We start from the raw sequence: 23,630 nt of genomic DNA on the forward strand, positions 1-23,630 counted from the left end.
ATATATATATATATATATATATATATATATATATATATATATATACCTTGGTCCCCGAAAAATGGTCACGGGGGCCCTGATTTTCACTATACTATATAGCATGAGGTTAAATGTGTCTTATAACTACGGCTACCATTGGTCCACTAGGAATATCCGTTAACTACTACATTCTTTATTTTGAATATTTAAGCCTTTGCATTACTATTATTATTATTATTATTATTATTATTAAATTGTATTCATTATATTTTGTTAATGCATCCTTTACATACATTATAGCATGGCATGATAACTCTCTAAAAAAGATCCGGAATCCATTATATTTGTTTATTTTCGATATGAATAATCAATTATTTTAATTATTTAAGTATAGTTAGATAATTATGTGCAAGATAGTATAATAAATAGTCTAAATATCAAAATGCACGCCATCGTATCGGGATTCAATATTTTGACATTAATTATGTCATCATCAGGAATTAAAAATTATCCATATTTGCAATCTTATATGCACAAGTACCTAAAGTGTTTGACCAATCAAAACATTACCCCTAGTAGGTGACATAGCTATGAATAAATCAAAGCTACCTACAAAAACAAAGAAACTTCCGTTGAAGCTTTCAGCTCAATTTTAAGCAATGGCTGTAGCCTACGTATAGCAAACACTTCTTTAAACAATAGTATAGACCAATTTTGCGAACTGTCAATAATATTAGTACAGTATTAGAACATATTAAACCTAATTTATTACTTACATTATAGGCTACATTACCATTTTCAAGTATACCTTGTAAACCTAAAACATTATTGGAATGCCTCACAATTGTGTATATGATCATTTATAACACTATCAGATCATGAAGATATGTTATTTAAGTCTAGTTATTAAGCATCTATATGTATCTACCAATATAATCACTATTACAACCTGGACATTTAAAATGATAAACAACAGAGCTCCTATATTTCTTAGGGGTTTGATAATGTTATGAATTTTACCTCTTTAAGTGTTTCTTTATACTTTGTTTAAGCATCTACGTAAAATAGATTCACCAGCCTTTCCTAGATAAGGCAATCTAACCCAGATCTTAATCAAGCTATCATCAGTAGGGCTATGTATACATTTAGGTTCATTTAATTTATTGAGTACATGGTTAATAACTTTTATAGGGTACCCATTCCATGACATAAATTTTTTTATGTTACAAAATTCTGCTTGAAGTTTATCGGGAGTACACAGTTTGTTATTATGTGTATGTAATGTTTTTTTTTTTATATAAAATGTATAATAAAATGTTGTTTTTTTATAATGTTATGTTTCTTTTAGATGACTTGATTTTGGAACTGATAAAACAAGCACTGTTCCCTGATAAAACTGATATGTTGATATTATTTTGGAGATTCTTCATGATGTTGTATACGTTTTATTTTGACTTTTCGTTTTTGACAACACAATTTAATGACAAATGCAGTCATGCTGGTGTGTCCCTTAAAATATTATACTGTAGTAGATTTGTGGCAACTCCTATCTTCAATCATCTCTTTTCAGGATTGTAATTTGATCAGTTTGAAATTTATCAAAAAGTATCAAAAAAGAACATGCCATTATTATCAAAGATCCATGTACATTTAGTAACGTACATTTTTGAAAAATGTACTTTAATCTTGAACTTGTTTATTTAAAATTTCCGTAAATGTTAAATGAGTCCAAGTAACTTTGTGCCATCTCGTAGCAAAGTTCATACTGATCCTGTTGCAAGAAAATGAAAAAAAAAATTATATTAAATATTAATTACTATCTTAAATGACAGTAATTAAATTACATATTAAATATTTAAATGCGAATAATTAAATAATTACCTTTGATTTGAACATCCATGGGCAACTAATTTTAATCTTTTTGACATTCTGAAAGACGTCAATAATTGATTCCTCATTTATCATTTGAATGATCATGTCCATTGCACAGAAAGATCCGCTACGGCTTCTACCATCCCTGTTAATGCAAATCAAAGTGGTTTCATTAGAATGTGGACATTAATTAATTATTATTAATTATTTCTATTATTAAACATGACGCCAATAAAAATTGCATTTGAATTTTTAGCGAGTTAAAATACACGATGTTCTCTCTGTAATACTGTACTTTTTTGCTGTACTGTACTTTTTTGCTGTTTATGCTTCTTTTTCTATTTTAAATACAATTATCAAAGAATCTTGTTCAGTTATGAATGATGTACCCTCTGTATGAGAATACTCACAAGCAATGAATGACCATTATGCTATCGGGATTAATTCGCTGAGCCTTTTCAACATCAGAACGCAATTGAAAGAATGATTCCATGGATGGAGGCTTTTGTAAATCTTTGGGCCAGTCGAGATATTGAAAATGGTGGATTTCCCGTGGTTTTTCATTATCCTTTAAAATAAAAATGTATTATTAGGTTTTATAATAATTTCATCATGTACTTGTCAGATATTGTAGTACGAGAAAGTAAAATACGAATTTGTATTGATGAGGAAGGCATGATGGTAATGGCAATGAAAATGGTAATAATGATGGTATTATGGCAATAATGACGGTGAAGGTAATGACGATAGTAATAATAATGAAGCTTAATAAAAAGATCCTCGTACCGTACAACAAACATTATTACCTTTGATAACAGCAATGTTCGTTTTATAACATAATTACATTCTTTTACACTCTCAACTTCAATAGCAAATGGGCCCATCCTCACTTCGACTTTGAGATCAAGGGGAATATACATGCCAATAGTCTAAAAAGAAACAATGATGATAGTTTAATCAGCCTTTGCCTGTTATTGTATTTTTGTGGATAGAGTTGAAATATAAATTAATCAATAACATTAATTACCATTAACATGAGCTAACATTAATTATTTATGCTCTTCGCATAGAACATAGGTTAAAAACCCATCCAATTAACAACCACTTTTCTGAGGTCCCAAATTGATTTAAAAAAAAAGAGAAACGATAATAGGCAAAGAAAAGAAAAGAAAGACAAGGAAAAGACAGTAAAAAGTAAAAATAATATAAGAAAGGAAAAAGAAAATATAGAAACATAAACAAGCAAAGGAAAGTCAAGAAACCTACATAAAGGGTATGAGCAAAGATACTAGAAATACAAGATAGAGTTCTCCACACAAAAAAAGTGTTCCACCGTGTTCCACCGAAATGCATGGTGGGAATATGAAAAATGGGACGCCCCCTAAAGCTGGATCTAAAAAAACTTGTGCCAAACTTTCGTTACCAAGTCGTCGCGTATTTTATTATGAATTCTCAACAAAGAGACAGTGACATCGGTGAATACATAACCTCCTTGGTGGCGGTAGAAATCGTTGCTATTATCCAAATAATACACAAAACAATTAAAGCACAATCATGAATCAGTAAAGAATAAAACAACAATATAGCGCAGAATCGCATGGCCGGACGCACTCTTAGTGAAAAAGTTTTCCTCCATTAGTGGAAAAGGAAGGGCGCCTTTTGCGTCTGGATATACTTAGCAACAGAAGGGCGCCCTGTACGTTGGGCACGAAGTATAGGAAACTTGCAAGGTTAAATAGAAGGGCGCCGCCTACAGTGGGCACGACTTCCGCCTCATTTTTACAATGCGAGAACTAATTTTAGAAAGACCGAGACGATTGGTTTTTCTTTTTCTATTACTTGTATTATACTGTATTTGTATAATGAATGTAATTAAATATATGGTTAAATTATATTAGGCTTAGCATTGTTTGATTTTACTCCGGATTCCCTTTTTGTTTTGTACAGTTGCAACTTGTCAGCTATTTAGAACTTCATTATTATCATACAATTTTAGATTTGATTTCACTAGGTTTGTCAGCAAGGCAATGTTATAACTATTGTTATTGTTGGTATTGTTATTTTTATACTTTATCTACCTGCTCATGACAAGTGACTTACCTTGTCATCTGCATCCTCAACGTTCAGCATTACAATTGTGTATAATCTGTAGTCATAGATCATTCTCCAGAAATCAGACACGGTGTTTGTCATCGGCGCCTGTGTCACTAAATATTTATCACCCCGTTGTCCGTAGCCCTAGAAATAACCAAACTTCTTATGTTTACATATGTGTAGTAATCTTAATGAATTAATTTATGGTAAATTTATCGGCAATAAAAGAAATTCAGTAAACATGTTGGTTTTTTCGATGACCATGGATACAATCCTAATAATGCTTCATAATCCATTTCTTTTTATCTAGTAAACTATTTCAACTACAGTACTCACTTTACAGAATGAAGCATTTATGTAATTGTTTCTATCTCCATCTGTAGTCATTAGTAAGGGTCTTGCATTGTCCACTAAATATAAAAAAAATATACTCAGCATTGTAATTAGCTATTACCATTAGTAGGCCTATAATCAGCGTACAGTATACTGTAGTTAATCATCTTCTGTGATTGTGTGAGATGTATATTTACGTACTTATATTTCTGTAATGATGTGTTATTTTATTCTTTCACCATATTTCAGATTTTATCACTGTTTGATCTTCCCAGTTTTCTTATATAAATCAAAATGTTGAACGGTATATCTAGTGCGCATGTAAAATTTTGGCAGCGCACTTTTACCATCTATTTTTCTGCTTTATTAGATATATATAATATTTATTTGAAGTGTGACGTATAATATTTGTTATATAACCCTAGTATAAGTTTGAACAGGACTATATTAAAAACAGCCACCTGATATGTTTTAATCCTGTATAAATATGTTTGAAATGAAAAAAAAAAAAAAATAAACACTTTCAGTTGTGTACAATGCTTGTTTCTATCATACTTGGAACTATACGTGGATATCTATTCTTTCCGGAGTTTGCTGGATCATTCGCTGCCTTAGTTTTATCCGGTGTTGGAAGTGGTACGAGGGCATTCAGGGTCTGTTATGCAAAAAAACATAAAAAGTTAAAATATAACATAAATACAATAGAATCAACTGAGGATAATTATGATTCCTGTAATGGGCGAGGGGTGTTGGAGTGGAGCTGGCCAATGACCCCCACTGGTGTTACCCCTTGACTGTGCTGATAATATCTCCAGTTACTGGCTTAATAGTAATGGGTACGAAATAGTCCTTTCCAAAATGTCAATCAAACTTAACAACTGACCAATCAGAACATCTCTAAGAAAACGCACTACAAACATACGTATGTTTGTGCTTTTTTGTGGGACATTAGCAACAATATATAGCGGAAAGGTCCATTGAAACATATCCTTCCAATATGGTGTCAAAATACAGTAATACTATATCAAGCTCTTAATATTGGATTTGAAATAATGTGTAAGTGCATGTATACAGCGGTGGTGCCAGAACTTCGCTGGCAAGGGGTCCGACGGCCCAGAATAAAAACTCCCTTGTAGGGTTCACGGGTATAGTTTTTATGGCTTAATACAGTCCAAAATGTGCTTTTAGACCATAATATTAGGAAATGGTAGTCAAAACAACGTTATTTAGATAGGCAAGTTATATTTCCCCCATTTTTGATCTGACGGCCTCGTTGTGCATCTTACTAAAGGGCGTCTAGTCTTGTCCCCCAGCCCCACCACTGCATGTTTACACACCTAGATTTGCTTGCTTGCAATGATCCATTATTACTTAATGAATAAACATTAAAGAGTGAGTGCTACCCACGTTGAGCTGTTCTTGCATAATGGTCTTGCCCATTTGACTCTTCATCCCTTTGATTTTCGTAAAGGATTCTGTAAATGATTCTGAAGGTATGTGTGTAGGTTCACAAAAAAAACATTCCAAAATAGCCTCATAGATAAATATATACTGATCCTGAAATAAGAAATGCTCTAGTTAGAACCATGGTCAAAGATATTATTATAAACAATATGTTTTCAGTTTTTGTTATACAAGACCATCATTGTTCTATTTTAGAATACAGGTCTCCTTCTAAGGCTTTAGCAGCTTGGGTCCAAATTCAATAATAAAGCTAAAAGACTTTTGTTCACATGTAACCACAGAAATAATAATAGGCCTAATATAGAAATTTAAATAGCGCCTTTTGCCAAAGGATACAAGGCGCTAAGAAAAAGGTTTATTGTACGAAAAAGGATTATTTAGGAAATAAGTGTGCTTTTCTTTTTTAAAGACTTCAGTACTACAAGCATTTCGGATGAAAACGGGAAGATTATTCCACAATTTTGGAGCAGAGGAAAAGAAAGATTTATCACCAACAAGTTGGTTGGATTTGAGAACAAAAAGACAGGAACCAGAAACAGAAAGGAGAGAATAGGTAGAAGTTAAGAAAATTGACAGGCAGGAGATATAACTAGGATTGAAGACAATGACAATGTTTGGGTCTGCAACATGCAAGGTGAGCACACTTATTTTGAAGTTTCTGAATACAACCTAAATTATATTTACTGATACCATAAAGTAGTGAGTTTCAGTAATCAAGCCTGGAGAGTAATTGAGCACGAACTACATTATGACAGGTTTCAAATTCAAGAAAAGTGGTCTTTAATTGGAGGTAGTCTTTATATTGGAGGGGGTCTTTAATTATTGTAGTAGTAGTAGTTCTTAATTGCATTTTGATGTTTTCCAATATCGTGTGATAATTACCCTAGCGGCAACAGTGGCGGTGCTAGAGGGAGGGGGATTCCCAGTAGTTGAAATTATGAGCGATTCTTAAAAAATATTTTAAACCATTAGTATCAAATCCTGGCCTGAACTTTATAGGCCTATATAAAAAATAATGTTTTGGATGCCGATGAAATATTAATTAAAAAAAAACACCATCAACCGACATGTTGTCTTTTACAAAGTCTGTAGGCTACCATTATCGCTACAACCTAGAAGTGTTTTTCAGGGCAGCTAAAATAATTACAAAAGTAAGAAAATATGACTCAAGTACGCAAGCCCTGTAAAACTTGAACTGGAATAAACTTGAAGACCAATTGTATTGAAATGAGGCTATTACATTGTATAAGATATTCCATAATCAAGCACCACCATACATTATTTACTCCTAAGGAAGAAAAATACCATACAAGATCTAATGATGTCTTGTGCTTGGAAAAACCCAAAACGGAGTACAAAAACCGAAGTTTTTCATATCGTGGTGCCAAATTATGGAATAATCTTGAAAGTGCAGTTCAAAATGCACCAAATGTTTATTCATTTAAACAGTTATTACCCAGTGGTGTAAGGTTTTGAATTTGTTTGTTTACTTTTATAAAAATTGTTTGGTAAATGGTGTTTCTTTTTAGTATTTTATCAATATCACAGCCTTGTAGAAGAACACCTTGGGATGATACAAGCTTTTCCGTGTTTAAACAAAGCCTTTATTATTATTACTGTATTATTATTATTTAGCATTACCGAACAACTTTCTTAGGTCAAGATGCCCTGTAAGAGCATCTAGTGGTGTACCGGTGGTATTATTTCTAAATATTTTCTCATTTGGGAGGGGAACCCCCTCCAAACCCTCCCTGGCTCAGGCCTCGCGTGGCGCTAGGAGCCAAAGTAAAACTCTAGCACTTCTGCCGGAGAAATCCTAGCTGTGCCACTGGTCCACAACATAAACTAAGTAAACAATTATAAAATTAGATAAATAAAAAATTGACGTGATTCTATATAATTATTATGTGCAATCTATGCTGATGATGGTATAAGTTGATGATACCTTGGTTTGCACCATGTTAAACCGATTATTTCGCATGACTTTCACAAAGTTAAAAACGTCGATCTCTCTCTTCTCCTTGGCCATGTCCAACATTACATCAATTGTGATCACAGTTCCAGTTCTTCCAACTCCAGCACTTCAATTAGAAAGTGTTTATTAATATACTCAAAAGTAAACATAAGTTAAAAAGTAACTTTTATCTCTAGGTTATTTTGTTAAATGTTAAATAGCATGGTTTAAGGATTTTAAATGCAATTAAGAGATATACCATTTTTAATAATGTTGTTGTGACTTCAAAACAAGAAACCAATATTACCTGCAATGAACTATAATTGGTCCAGTATCAGCGGAAAGAATTTTCTTAGAGTTTTTGATTCGGTAAACGAACTCCAGCAAAGGAGCTGGTGAGGCTGGCACGTCCATATCAGGCCATGCAGTAAAATGGTATTGTAGTACATGACGTATTTCTGCCTCTTCACCTGCTCCCTAAATTATTTAAACAAGGTAATTGAACTAAAATGTATTGAAAAGAGTGGAAACGTGCGATATAGATAAGATAAGATAACTTTCTTATAAGTCAATCGTGACGTCATCACTGTAACTCTCAATGTTATTTGCCTATTCCCTAGCATCCACTAATTTTTATATTAGTGGACGCTTGGCTTGATTTTTTTTAGGTTCGTGTGCAAAAAAAAAAAATTCTCATTTTTTTGTCACCACGAATCATAGAGCTATTAAACAACTAGAGTGCTGACAAGACGGCGCAGCAATGCAGAGTTATGTATGTGTACCATCCAAGATGGCCGTCGTAGTAAAGCGCCATCTTCAGGCTTAGTATACATATTATTACCATAGAGCTATTAAACAACTAGAGTGCTGACAAGATGGCGAAGCAATGCAGAGTTATGTATGTGTACCATCCAAGATGGCTGCCATAGGAAAGCGCCACCTTCAGGCTTAGTATACATATTATTACCATAAATAAGCCCTCTGACTATTATTTCATTTAATGATAATTAGTATTGTTAATAACAAATTATTAAACTATCGTAGCCAAAAAGAGGCCAAGTAGAGCATCTTATTCAAAATAAAATAATAAATAAAATCGTGTACATTACACCCATTCACCGCAACGCTCGAGTTTCAAACATACGGGTAACTTGCTGTACTGAACTTTCGGTGTAAATTGATAGTGCTTAGGCGAAATTTGATTGGCTGAATCTATGGCAGCCATCTTGGATGGTACACACACACAGCTCTGCGTATTTTGAACATCGAATACATTGCAGTTAGCGCTCTATCTAGTATTCTTATTATATCTCTATGATTCAGATTAATAAGCCCTCTGACTGACTATTATTTCATTAATGATAATGAGTCATGGTAATAACAAATTATTAAATTATTGTAGCCAAAATGAGGCCAAGTGGAGCATCATATTCAAAAATAAAGTATTAAGGAATGAAAATTAAAATCGTGTACACTACACCCAAACACCGCAACGCTCGAGCTTCAAACATACGGGTAACTAGCTGTACTGAACTTTCGGTGTAAATTGAGGGCGCAATTGCAAAAGATGGTGCTTAGCGAAATTTGATTGGCTAAATCTATGGCAGCCATCTTGGATGGTACACACACAGTTCTGCGTATTTCGGACATCGAATACATTGCGGTTAGCGCGCTAGTATTCTTATTATATCTCTATGCCACGAATACATCGTGCACAGCGATAACAAATGAATTGTAATTGAAAATTACTTTCGTAAAACAAGCTTAATTAGAACCCGAAGAAAGTTACTTCAAATTCAATATTAAGTATGAACAATTAAGGAATTCATTGAATCAATGGACCCTCATAAACACAACAAACTGAACGTTTAATAGGAATATTCTAGACCTATTTTAAAGAATCAACGAAAAAGTTTACATGCAGGCCTACGGCCAGGCAGAAGGCCGCCCCCTACCGTTGTACTAGGCCGTAGCCTAGCCTAGTTGTGAGATCATCGCAAGATTTTACCTGTCTGCATGTGCACCGACCAAAAAGGACGTCAGTGGCGGCGCTAATGCACTTTCGCACCTAACTTTTAATTCTTAATTTTTTTACCTGAATTTTCTTCTCACAGTCACAACACATAATTATAAAACATTTTTACATGATTCAACCACTCATAAAGTACATTTTTTCAACAAAAAGATACCTTTATAAATATAGGTTGATACAGGGTTTCCGCGCTTGCTAGCACGACGAGCTGTACTTTTTTTGCAATCAAGTAAGAAATTGCCAGAATGTCCGAGTCAATTTTCAAATTTTGAAACCATTAAAGGCCAGTCTTAATTTTAATTGTAATTTTCCCATGAAACATCCGACAACAAAATGTGGCATCATGCAGTACCATCTTTTTGAACTTTCTTGTCGTAATCGAGGTTATCGAACCGACGTTTATCATAATAGTTGTTTTTCTGGATTTAGGTCTAGGCCTATTTTTCGATCTGTGTACGCATTTGGATCATTACTAATTTTTGAAGTAATTATTTCATGTGAACACACATAGTCAAACAACAGCACCATACAATATAAAGAATGACATACTGTACAATACGGCAAATAGATACGTTTTCATAAACGTTTAATCAAAAAACTTCACGCTGCAAACTCAGACATTCTGGCAATTTCTTACTGATTGCAAAATGGCAGCCGCTCGTCGTGCTAGTGAAGAACACAGATTCGCTGTACTTATTTGTGGGCTTATTTGTTGAAAAAGGTACTTCAGGTGAAAATGTTTGTTAATTATATGTTGTGACTGTGAGAAGAAGGTTGAAGTAAAAAAAATAAGAATTAAACGTTAGGTGCGAAAGTGCATTAGCGCGGCGTCAGTGACTGTATTCTCTCTCGAATGCTGAAATATTCATTTCTTTGACGAAAGCCTATCAAAATAGCATTACAAACAAGTTCTTTCTAACACAATTGTCATTCATCGTATCCGTACTGTACTCCTGATATGTAGCAAAGATACTAGAAATACAAGACAGAGTTCTCCACACAAAAAAATGTTCCACCGAAATGCATGGTGGGAATACAAACAATGGGACGCCCCCTACAGCTGGATCTAAAAAAAACTTCTGCCAAAACATTCGTTACCAAGTCGTCGCGTATTTTATTATCAATTCTCAATTAAAAAATTGTACACCGCGATGCGCTATGGCGACGTACGGTATTGATGGCGTTGCTGTGCAGTAAATTGCAACACATCAGTACAAACAGGGTCATAATTTATATCGATTTCCAAAGGGAGGTAAAATATTGCACTGACATTAAACAAAAAATTAGCTATATATATTTTATATATATATATTTTTTTTAAATACTTTTTTAACCGGGAATTGATTATATAGGCCTACAGTAATTACATAAACTCGTGTTGTAAATAAATTTTAAGTGAATGCACATTGTTTTAAAACTACATATATGCAGTTCTAATTTGTGATTAAAAAATATATACTGTATCAGAGCTGTATTCAATGTCAATAATAATGGGTTGGAAAAGCATTGAAATCCTGAGCTAATAGGCCTACCAATAGTATGGATCAATAAAGCACAAGAATTCATAATGATGACTGTATTTTGCACTTCTTTACCGACGTCCCGTACCGGTATTATGAGTTTTTACCAATCCCTTTGTATTTACTAGATATAAAAACAAACTGGAATAGACACCCAGACAGTGACATCGGTGAATACATAACTTCCTTGGTGGCGGTAGAAATCGTTGCTATTATCCAAATAAAATACAAAACAATTAAAGCATAATCATGAATCGGTAAAGAATAAAACAACAATACAGCAATACAGCGCAGAATCGTATGGCCGGACGCAAAGGAAGGGCGCCTTTTGTGTCTGGATATACTTAGCAACAGAAGGACGCCCTGTATGTGGGGCACGAAGTATAGAAAACTTGCATGGTTAAAAAGAAGGGCGTCGCCTACGTTGGGCACGATTTCTGCCTCATTTTTACAATGCGAGTGCTCTATCTTGTATGTAGTTTATTGAACGCGTACTGCAGGAGCAAAAATCAGCATACGCACAGCTAAATTTATATACGCACACATATACTGATCATATCGCTATAGCTATAGCTATATAACAGTTGGTTATAAAGAACTAAAATTAAAAGACGACGATTGACTTATAAAGCAACTAGTAGAGCATGCATCGTACACTAAATGGAAAATTATTATACTTAGGTTAGTTTTAATGCATTCCAAAAATTTCCTTCGGGCCTTGCAGGCCCTCAGGAAATTTTTTCAAGCATTAAATCTAACCTTCGTACAATAATTTTCCTATAGTGTACTATGCGGAGCTCTACTAATTGCTTATTAGAGAACATTATGGTAATAAATACATTTAAACCATTTGTTTCTAAAATATGGTTGATATGTGTAATGCTTTACCATTAGTATCTGAAATGTTCTGATGGTAAAATATCTGTTTGTCTCTTCACCAACATTTTGAACAGTAATATCACCATACGCCAGTCCTTCATTTGCATTAGGCCAGTACTGTTCACATTTTATCTGCCAAAATAATACAATAAACATATTATACTAAGATTTGTTTAATTTAATCATATAATTTAAATTGGTTGAGTTTTGTTATGCACCAACCGGGCCGCAAGTCTATTAAAGGAGCTCTCTAGGGCCAGGGGCCCTTTGGCCTTCGTGACCCCTCTAGGATCCCGGTCATCTCCCAACCCCACCTTTAAATAATATAACCACTGGATACAATATGATAATACAGTATGTCCTACATTTCGTACAGTATCAAGAAAGCCCTTTTGGGTCAAGGTGCTAGATCGAGGACCGTATGGTAGGGGCCCTTGGGGGTCCACTAAAACCGGTTTTTCACTAGGCAAATTTATTCGTGTGAATCGAAGGCGTTGGTCCGTTTCCTGAGCTCAGATTGGTTGTGCAACATTTTTCGCTTCGCAAAAAGCAGAAACAATTCGAACTACCAATTTAGCTGAAGCGAAAACTCCGCATTCACATTCCTATCGGAGTTTTTGCGGAGCGAAAAAAGTGCGCAACCAATCAGAGCTCAGGAAGCAAACCAACGCTTTGATTCGTGCAAATAAATTCGCCTAGTGGAAAACCAGCTTTATGCCACCGAAAAGGAGAGCTCCAAGCTTTGCTATCTTTCTCCATTTTTTTGCGGTTTTAATGTAGGCCTATTTGTTGTGTATACTGTGGTGACCCTTTTGATATGTTTTGGTATGTATTTTTTTTTTGTCAAGTTATTTGCTGGCTATCCCCATTCACATCAACACCAACGAGACCAACTGTCTAACGAACGCAGCCACCGTGCATTCGTTTCGCCCCACATTCCACATACCTGGTACTGGTATTTGTAATGGGTGCAGGTTAACTCGGCCACAAGTCAACTCGGCCACAGTCAACTCGGCCACAAGTCAACTCGGCCACAAGTTATTTAATGTAAATCTCTGTAGTTTTTGCATCCTTTTTCTTCAATATCATGATTAAAATAAAGTACAGTATATTTTAGTAAAACAGGACCGCCACACTACCAAAAGAGATTTGAATGCTATTGCCTATGAATTAAAAAGAGTTATTTATTAATGTGTTCGTCTTCTGTTTACTCACAACATTCTACTTCAACAATAATATTAAACAACAATAATGACAATAAATTAATAATATTTACTTTAATAATACTAATTAGTCATTATGACTATTATTAAGTAATAATAGGGTAATAATATCGATAATAAAGGTGACAACAACAACAACAATAATAATATTAATAATAATAATAATAATATGAGAAAAATACCAATAAAACACCAATAACAATAACTTTTTAAATTACTATTATTAAAATAATAATACTAAGACTAACAAATAATAATAATAATTATAATAATAATAAATCAAAAATTATTTATTATTTATATGGTACTGTAATAATAATATCAGCAAAAATTTGAACAATACCGTATATAATGTTAATACTAAGACTAATAATTAATATTAAAACTAACGGAAATAAAAACAACAATAACAACAATGACAACAATAATAACAGCAATAATAATAACAATAAGTATAGTAATATTAGTATTTTATACTTGATTAATTACTCCTTCAAATTGTAGTACCAGTAAATGACTTGTGGCCGAGTTGACCTGTGGCCGAGTTGACTTGTGGCCGAGTTGGCTTGTGGCCGAGTTGACTGTAGCCAAACTTTTTGTGGCCGAGTTGACTTGTGGCCGAGTTGACTTGTGGCCGAGTTAACTTGTGGCCGAGTTGACTGTGGCCGAGTTGACTTGTGGCCGAGTTGGATCGAATTCTTTGTAATGCATTGTAAAGCGTTTGTTTACCAACCAATTTGGTCAGCAAACCACGATCACTAAGGAATAAACTTGATGAATTCTTTATTACTTTAACTAAAAAAAACGTGGATATTGCTGTTATTTTCGAAACTTGGTCCAAGAATACCGACTATGACTTTGCACAAATTGATGGATTCTCTTTGATTTCTAGACATAGAAAATACATGTCTTGTCTTGTGGAGGGGTAGCCATATTCAGTTGTGACAAAAAAAAATGTAATGCCAACATTCCGGATAATATTGAAATTAAATGGATAAGTGTAGGCCCACTAGGTTGCGTATTTTTCTCTTTTATTTATTGCAAAGGGTATATTGTACCTACTCAATTCCGTGGACTTTATCCAATCTGCTTACCCTTGCCCTGGCATTGTTATTGCAGGCGACTTCAATCGAATAGAATATCAAGAGTAAATCAATGGTTCAAATTGTCAAACATGCTAATCGAGGATAGCAAAAGTAGCTTAGGGTAAAAATTTTGACATTTAGGAGCTTCAATGGCTTTAATAATATTCAATCGATTTTATGGTCTACTAATATATACAAAATACATTATTAATTGATTTCAAGGTCTACTAATGTGTACAAAATACGTATATATTTTTTTTTGTCCCCGACGAATTGTGGTTTTTCTCGCCCGACGAGGGGGAGGGGCCTAGCTTCGACCTTTGAATAAGTAACTATATATTTTTAATATACAAGTATATGAATTGATAAATTAAAAACGACGTAAATGGACAAATTAATTTTCAATACTGACAACTGATGTCAGAATGAGTTTTGGTGTTGATGTGATCAATGGAGTTTAGGTTTGCTTTTGTTCTTGATCTTGTCTGTATTTTTGTAATGACACTTTTTGATGTATTTAATATTTTCTCCTCAGGCAATGTAAATAATGTGCAATTTAGATCCGTCTACAATATATAGTTTAGGGCAATTCTGTTCCACAGTATAGTTTAATTTATGTTTTGATGGTCTTTTTCTATTTTTTATATTTTGTGACAAGAAAGTCACAATTTTTTTATATCGACTCATTACCTTTTAAATTTATAAAATACCCAGTTTTCAATATTATTTTATGATATGTATAAAAGTGTTTAATAATTAATATTTGTTGTTTCATAAACATGTGTAATGTAATGGCGTCAATATATTATATTCAATAGCTTATAATAGTTATAATAACCGTCAAATTGGTGATTTTGAAGTCATAGTTCTTATGTCTTATTTATTTCATACTTGCTTCAATTGGATCGATCATCCATACATTACGGCACTTTACAAATCTATTAAAAAAATGATTGGTAGATTTTGCACTATGAAGGTATTGTGGCAAGAAATTTCACAATTTTGGGGCAGCGATGGAAAAGGCCCTTTCATCTTTGTACGAGCTGATGAGATGAGTAAGTAGATCCTTTGTGGATGAACGGAGGGACCAGGATGGATTATAAGGGTTAACAAGTTCACAGATGTAAGATGGAGCCATACCAGCCTTAGCTTTGAATGTGAGGAGTAGTACCTTGTATTAAATCCTAAAGTGAACCGGTAGCCAGTGCAAATCAATAAGAATCGGTGTTATGTGTTCATATTTTTATTTATTTATTTATTTTTTAAATTTTTTAAAATTTTTGATCTAGAGGTGTCATAATCATAATTTTCTTTCCTCAGCCCCAACCATGGTGGGGCAGAGGTGATTTACTTTTTCAACATGCAAGTCCCTCCCTGTCCCCCCTCTAATTTGCCTTCCTGGAGCTGCCACTGATAATGATAAATTAAGTAAATCACCTTTATGTTTGTGAAATCAAAATGCTAACTAATGTTTTGTGTGCTCCCTATCTCCCTAGTCCTGTTTGATCATAAATTAGATGGTATTATTTCCATTCACAATAATTTATCGCAATATTACTTACACAAACGTGAAATTCAAAAAGAGGAGAAAAGCAAAAACCTCTTGATTGACTTTAAAAGTACTGTACATGCAAAAAGACTAAATTACTGACTGTTTTAAGTTTATCTTATTTGTTTTTCATAGTTCAAATTTTGAATACGTTACAAGCTAATCAGTAGATAATAAATCATTATTTTTATGAATGTTAGTTTGCACGAAATATATAAGCGGGCATAATTATGACTAAAAAGGATAATTTGAAAAACTTTTTATGAGTTGTATTTCAGTGGCAGACTCAAGGGTCCCAGCCGTCCCACCATCACTATTTTTTTTTTTCGAAATTTAAAAGTGGAGAAAAATAAAAATTATATTCAAATTCAGTCTGAGAGTGCCATTTCCGACCAACTGGAGATGCCATAATCATAAATTTTCTTACCTCAGCCCCAACCATGGTAGGGCTGAGGTGGTACGTAGTCCAGCTACACTCTCCATCTGTCAAAGTCCCTCTCTGGGCCCAGCTCTATTTCAAATTACTAGATCCGCCACTGGATATTTTAAAAATTTTGTATGGAAATAAATGTTAATTGCATTGCTTACAATCAATTTAAAGGCTATATGCGCCAGAGCTTCCAGGGCTTCGCCCCCTGGTCCCCAACCATTGCTTGGGCCTACGGCCCAAGGCTTTATTTTTCATCCCGTCCCCCCCCCCCCACTTTCGGCCATGGATCAACGCCCTTGTGCACGGCAGATGTTATTTACATGTGAACGCATATTTAAATGTTGACCAAAAGTGGCACCAAGGGTCCTAACATCAGACATAATTTCAACTTGAGAATCGCCAGCAGTTAATTAAGGGATATCCCTTGGAAAAACGTGACTTCACATGTAAAACAGCTGTTTTGCTTTCATTGAGTACTAAGAAATTGTCACGAATACATCTTTCCAGATTGTCTAGAGCCGCTAATTTTCCATTGGGCTTCAACGTAACATATAACTGTGTGTTGTCTGCATACATAATGCAGGATAGACCATGAGCTTTAACAATGTCTTAAATAGGAGATTAATATGCGATAAAAAATAATTGGACCAGATCCCTGTTGCTGGCACATCGCTCAATCACCTTCCCAAGAAAGGTTAAGATGGAAATAGTGCAGTAGTTCTTCATACGTTCGGAATCCAGATTTGGTCTCTTGAGAAGCGGTAGCACCAGTCACTTAAAAACAGGCCCTGTTTAAGAGACAGATTAGTGATATCGGTGATTGTTGGCAGAATAATATCCAGACATAATTTCACTGTAGATGCAGGCAGTGGATCCAGTTGACAAGATTTATTACCTGAGCACTTTATAACTTCATTCGGGGTCAGTTATTCAACTCTTATAAAATTGCTATGGCAGTTTTCGTCAAGGTCCACTGATAACTTCCGGGGCTCTGATATATGCAGAGCATGGCAAAGCTTATTTATTTTTCATGAAAGAAATTGAAAAACCTGTTAGCTAGATCCTTGTTGTCTGTATGTGAAGGTAGTACTTAGGTTGGATTATATATTAACAGTTTTTCAACAATTCGAAAAAGCTGCCTTTGGTCACATTAAGCAATGGCTTCCTGGTGGTATTTTCTTTTTGCCATGGCAAGAGATCGCTTGTATTCAGAACATAATTTATATAGTTGATTTCTGTCAGAGGATAAGCCCGATTTCTTATATTTCCGTTCAGCAGATCGCTTATTACGCTTCTTGGCCTGAAGATACTGGTCATACCATGGGGCAAGTGGGCGAACAAGCATGGTATGTGAGACCATAGGGGCATGTCTGTTAATGAATTCAGAGAGAACAGAGATTTTATTTTTTTGTAAGTTCATCTAAGCTCTCGTTCAGGGGGCATGATATCCGAAACGATGTGAGTATATCATTCTGGAATTCATCAATCAATTTCTTTCAGTTTTCTGAACTTAATTGTGCGTTGTGACGTTGGAGGTCGAATAAGAGTGACACTGAACTGAAGAGCGGCATGATCCGAGGGAAGACTGTTCGATACAGACACCTTACTGATGCAATTCTCTGTGTCACTTGTGACAAAAGGTCTAAAATGTGGCCTTTAATGTGTGTTGGTTCATTTATTAGAACTAAACCTGCAGAATATAGCATATTGTAAAAAAGGGTAATATTAAGCAGAAAAAGAAGGGGACCAAGTACACTTCCTTGGGGAACACCACATTGAGGTTCAGTGTCTTTAGAAAATGAATCAGAAATGGCAACTCTTCTTTTTTTTTTGTCCTACTGCACAACGAGTTCTGGCTGGTGGGGGGGGGGGAGAGGGAATGGGCTTGACCTGTCCTATAGGGGACAGGGTGTGATTTTAACAGGTGGAGGATGAAGACCATCTCAGCCCCAAAAAACAGCAAAGAACAAGCACTAAAAAACATGAAATTGGAACACCCTAAAAGTAAACCTAATGACTGTCGAGGGGACACTCTTATTACTGTTTGTTGGTGATTTCTTGGGGCAACTGTTGAGATCAATAATCACGACATTCACAAAATGTCTTAATCAGTTTTAATTATGTCCTCATGGGCTTAGCACACATGGATCACCTGGTTCAAGCCCGTACGGTTGTTATCTGTCTCCCTCTTTTTCTTTCCTCCCTTTTTCTGCGATCCTTATGCATAATTAGGCGCACGGCAGTGGCGTAGCTACGCCAGTGCAAAGCACTGGGGCCCAGGGCTATTAGGGCCCATTCATAAATAGACCTAAAAATAACTTCCAACTTAATATTTTATAGAAAAAAATGGCCAGAGGGCACCTCAATTATATTCGGTTTTTGGAGGAATAATTATTAATTACTGTGTTGATTTCAATTCAGTGGTGTATTCAATGATGCCCCAGCTGGCCCGGTCCCTACTTATTTTTTCAAAATTAAAAAAAAAAAAAATTTAGGGAAAAATGAAATTATTAAAATTTAAGCCTGAGCATGCCTTTTCCGGATCATAAATCATAAATTGTCTTACCTCAGCCCCAACCATGGTGGGGCTGAGATGGCCTTCATCTTCAACCTGCTAAAATCACTCCCTGACACCCATAGTGATTAAAATAATTTGGTTTTTATCGAAGGTAAATTTAGCTAGGGCCTAGTCTACTAATATTCTGGTAGGCCACGATGCTGCACAATTCAACGATCTAAAAACTACAAAAACACGACAGAAAGGTCCATAAAGTATACAGACGTTTTAATAAGAATTAGCACAATATTTTATTAAATTGGAGAATGCTAGCGATTAAAATAATTTGGTTTTCATCAAAGGTAAATTTAGTAGGGCCTAGTCTACTATTATTGCGGTAGACCACAATGCTGCACTGTTGGTTGGTTCATACTCTGTCTCTTATACACATCTAGATGTGTATAAGAGACAGGATATATGCAGAGCATGGCAATATAAGACTACAGTAGTGTACAAATTCAGTTTTTTTTACGAATACCCTTGGTACTAATAGGTTCGTAAAATAGACATTTTATTAAACAAGCCTTTCCACTGCGCGGATTTTTCAGTCTGGTTTTTCCTCAATTCCTGTTTAGTGACGTCGACGGTCTCGAAGCTGGCTGGCTGCTTTATCTGGCGCCAACTTAGCATTGGGGAAAATCGTATCATATTTCAAGATTTAGATAGGTGGGTTAACTTCGACGTGAACCAGGCTCCTGATTACTTACAGGTTTTTCACTGATTAATTACGTGTTTTTCTCTGATTACATACAAGTGTTTCACTGATTACTTACAAGTGTTTCACTGATTACTTGCTCGTGTTTCTCTGATCACTTAACGTGTGTTCACTAATTACTTACAGGTGTTTCTCGGATTACTCACGTGTGTTCACTGATTACTTACTGTATGTGTGTTTCACTGATTGCTTATTTGTGTTTGTCAATTGTTAAACCTCACCTTTCTTTTTTCAACTAAGTTGGTAACCATGATGATGATACCAGTTTTCTCTTGCCAAACCATTCTCCACATATCATTAACACTAGCTCCATTGGGACCTGAATTATTAAAAATTACTATTATTCAATAAATAATTAATTAAGAATTATAATTTTGAGTTATTCGTTACCAATGTACTCAAACAAAACGTAGGCATATGTAAAAACTACAGTATGTACATTGAGCTTAACATTACATTAAATGAAATTAAATTAATTACGTGTTTTTCTCTGATTACTTACAAGTGTTTCACTGATTACACAGTTAATATTTAAAAGTAAACATTAAAGTCTTAGAATTACTCTTTACCTACATTTAAAAAATGTTATCATTGAATGCATTCATTGCCTATGCAGTATTAACATGGAGATGTGTGCCTACATACCTTGAGATGCAATATACGTGTTATCATTATACTGCAAGAAAAAGAAATAATAAATTTCAAAATAAATTTGGAGTTGCGCTTTTGTAACTTGCATTTTAGCCCTCCAGCTAAAACACAAGGAGAGCAGCGATATGAATTGCACGATTCAGCCCACACAGTGGCTAGCACCTTTAACCTACTGTGGTGGGGCCCGCAGGAGGGGGATTTTCCTCCGTCGGACATGCCTCGTACCCCCTGTCGTCCGACGCCATGAGGATGTTGTCGGATAAAAAATTAAAAAAAAATTTGCCTATCCAAATAACTTTATTTTGATTGTCAATCCCAATTGTCTGAAAGCTCAATTTGGCTCCAAAAACTCTCCCGTAAACCTGATCATGGATTTTAAAAATCCGGGACCAGGATCGAGGGTCTAGTCGCTCTCTTGGTTCAGATCCCCCCATGGCCATGTCGGACTCCTTGTCAGCAAAATTCTGGAGCCACCGCTGGACCATTTTTGGGTGTCATTTGCAAATTCCATTGTGCGATTTTTGATGTGCTGGTTTTTCAATCATGTTTTTCATTGTTATTCTTCAACCCCATGGTTGGGGTTAAAGGAATACAATTTATAATTGTGACCTCTGGATGGTGGGAAATGGCACTCACAGACTTAAAATTGTGAATATAAATATCCTTTTATCTCAATTTAAACAGAATGGCACTCTTTAATCTGCCACACTTACAAAATGATATACAGTATGTCCTACAGTCGATGTCAGAGACAAATTATGCTGTTATGTATCAACAAAACCCTTTTTAGTCAGGGTGATAGACCAAGTAATCAATGGGTGGTGCCCTTTCATAGCCCTTAGGGGTCGGAGACCTTGTGGACCGCCGCACGAGAGTGCATAGGCGTTACGCCAATGAATATATGACAATTTAGGGCTTAAAGGCTAATTAACTGATTGTGGAATCTACTAATATGTAGAAAATACATGTAACTTTTTTTTTCTCCCAGACAAATAGTGGTTTTCTCCCCGACGGGAGGCCCTGCGCCAGGTCCTCCAATGGCGCCACCTATGGTTAAAAGTGATCTTTGAAATTTTTTGTTTAGAAATGCTTGACCATCCATAAACACTGGTACATGAAATTTAAAGCAAAAATCAGCTTGTTTTGGAGTACTGTACTGCCCTCTTTACCTTTCTTTTCTTTCTCTCTTTTTCTCTTTTTGAGGCCAAGTTTTCCTCTGGATCTGCCCTGGTACTATCCTACTGATGATTAACTTTTTTAAGATGATGATGATGATGATGATAATGATGATGATGATGATTATGACGAACACGGTGACAATGAAAAGGGTGAATATCAAAAACAGCCTAAATTTTACTTTTATATAGGAGGCGTTGATGTAGTCAGATTGATCACTGGAATCGACCAAAACAACACGCGAATGATCGTCTGTAATGAAAAGAGTTTTTGCTTTTATAATAATATGTACTACAACAAAAACAACAAATTAGCAAAAATAGCAACATAGAAATAATTATAACAAACCATATAATTTGTTTTTGATTTAGTTAGGAGTTACTTATTAGCAGTAGAATAACAATAGTTTTTTTTAACATATTGCAGACGGCACTTTACCACCAGCCTTTTACTCATATAGGCCTATTTGTACATTTAATAACTCACATGTAAGAATGTTAGCATATCTATTTTTAGTCCTGTTGATGTATTTCTTTGCCTCGGTACATGGATGTAATATGCTGCATCCCAGTTCCTAAATAAATGAGGAAAAGTTATTCTCAAAAACAAAGATTAAACTGTCAACAATACGGTTATTTTCCCACTTCGGAAAACCAACATATATAACTATTATTTGGTTAAAATTCATCGGCCTTTTTTAAAAGTTTCATTATTACAAGTTTTCTCTCAACATTTTTAGGCGCGATCTACAAATTATCCCCAACGACAGAAACGGGTCAAACACGTTTACTATTGTTATATGACAAGCTCCCAAACGCGTCTGTGAAATGCCGTTTGGAAGCTTGTCGTTCGAGCCGTTTATTCCGTTCCGACTAGCTTATTAATATTCATGAGGCACGATAATTAGACGATCGCTTTCCCAGACGCGTTTGTAATACATGGTTTTCCCAGACGCGTTTCTGTCGTTGGGGATAATTTGTAGATCGCGCCTTATTTTCTAAAGCTTTTGAGTGTGGATTATTCTAAATTTTGTGCATTTGATACTTGTCATTAAAAATGCATCTGTAGTGATAGTATTTATTTTATTCTAGAAAATATTTTGAGTTAAAACTCTTTAGCTGGAAACATAAACATTAAATTCTATAGCTGTAATTATTTATTTATTTATTTATTCTTTCTTTAGACTGCATGCCCTTTCAGTACTTGAGTACTGTTTTTCAAAGTGTTACCGTTACAAACAAACCATGAAATAGAAAGAAGATAATAAATTCAATGTAAAACTTTTTTTGTTTTTGTTTCGTTTGGAAGTCCTTTTACCTTGGCAGATATTCCAAGGTGGTACAATTAAATCATTATGTGTTTGGCTATGTGTGCATTTTGAATGTATATTGTGATTAAAATTAAATTTGGATGTTAGGTATGGAGGGGCATGACCTTTTAAATATTTAAATTTCAAAAGAGTTAACTGTTCATTCCATCTAACATTGAGTTTTCTTCAATCAAGGGAACTTGAAATATAATCATAAAAATAATTTCTTGTAAAATTAACTTATCAAGAAACACATTTATTTGTATTTTGGAATAAAGTATATAATAATAGTGAGTCATTGTCAATAAAACATTATTTTACATGATAAACTAATGTATTTTGAGAAGCCTTGATATCACTAGGCTCAATATTAAATAAATGGTCACAAGCTACATTTTTTCAGATTTGACAAATTAAGACTTAGTGGTAGTTGAACATGTGTCTATATTACAAATTTTAGTGATGTTCATGCACCACAGACCTTAATTATTGTGGTCACATTTTTGTCAATCCGCAAATTTCAAAAGACTTACTTCAAATTCTGTTTGGAAGTTTTCTGTTTTATGGCTGCAGCGTTTCCGAACATATTCGTGTAATTTATTCATACGTACTGGTTGGTAGGTGATTGGTTTCCGTTTCAGATTTTGTTTTGGTGTAGTTTTGGGAGAAATGTTCCTAAGTTCATTTGAATCTACAGGAAAAGAGACTTGTGAAAATGTAAATCAGACGATTTTGTTTAATGTACTTTTATTTCAATTGTTATTAAAAGCACAATGTAAAAAAAAAAACAATTGCAAAGTATATCAAA

At 34.6% G+C, this 23,630-nt stretch overlaps 1 protein-coding gene across 1 annotated transcript in view; it reads right to left on the reverse strand.

Annotated features, from left to right (window-relative positions):
- Positions 1-1,434: 1,434 nt before the first annotated feature.
- Positions 1,435-23,630, reverse strand: part of LOC117120082 (receptor-type tyrosine-protein phosphatase epsilon-like) — a 33,862-nt gene continuing 11,666 nt past the window's right edge. The window contains exons 10-25 of the mRNA XM_033265083.1: positions 23,356-23,513; positions 22,000-22,087; positions 21,695-21,765; positions 20,332-20,362; positions 19,908-20,005; positions 12,137-12,259; positions 8,004-8,173; positions 7,688-7,823; positions 5,686-5,835; positions 4,834-4,933; positions 4,282-4,355; positions 3,952-4,089; positions 2,658-2,780; positions 2,262-2,419; positions 1,861-1,996; positions 1,435-1,750 (exon numbers count right to left, since the gene is read on the reverse strand). Of these exons, the coding sequence (XP_033120974.1) occupies positions 1,676-1,750; positions 1,861-1,996; positions 2,262-2,419; positions 2,658-2,780; positions 3,952-4,089; positions 4,282-4,355; positions 4,834-4,933; positions 5,686-5,835; positions 7,688-7,823; positions 8,004-8,173; positions 12,137-12,259; positions 19,908-20,005; positions 20,332-20,362; positions 21,695-21,765; positions 22,000-22,087; positions 23,356-23,513 (1,829 nt within the window). The 3' untranslated portion in view covers positions 1,435-1,675. The remainder of the gene's footprint in view (positions 1,751-1,860; positions 1,997-2,261; positions 2,420-2,657; positions 2,781-3,951; positions 4,090-4,281; positions 4,356-4,833; positions 4,934-5,685; positions 5,836-7,687; positions 7,824-8,003; positions 8,174-12,136; positions 12,260-19,907; positions 20,006-20,331; positions 20,363-21,694; positions 21,766-21,999; positions 22,088-23,355; positions 23,514-23,630) is intronic.

Source organism: Anneissia japonica, unplaced genomic scaffold (assembly GCF_011630105.1).
Source record: "Anneissia japonica isolate Jap-2015-1 unplaced genomic scaffold, ASM1163010v1 scaffold8210_len164512_cov191, whole genome shotgun sequence".
NCBI classification, from domain to species: domain Eukaryota; kingdom Metazoa; phylum Echinodermata; class Crinoidea; order Comatulida; family Comatulidae; genus Anneissia; species Anneissia japonica.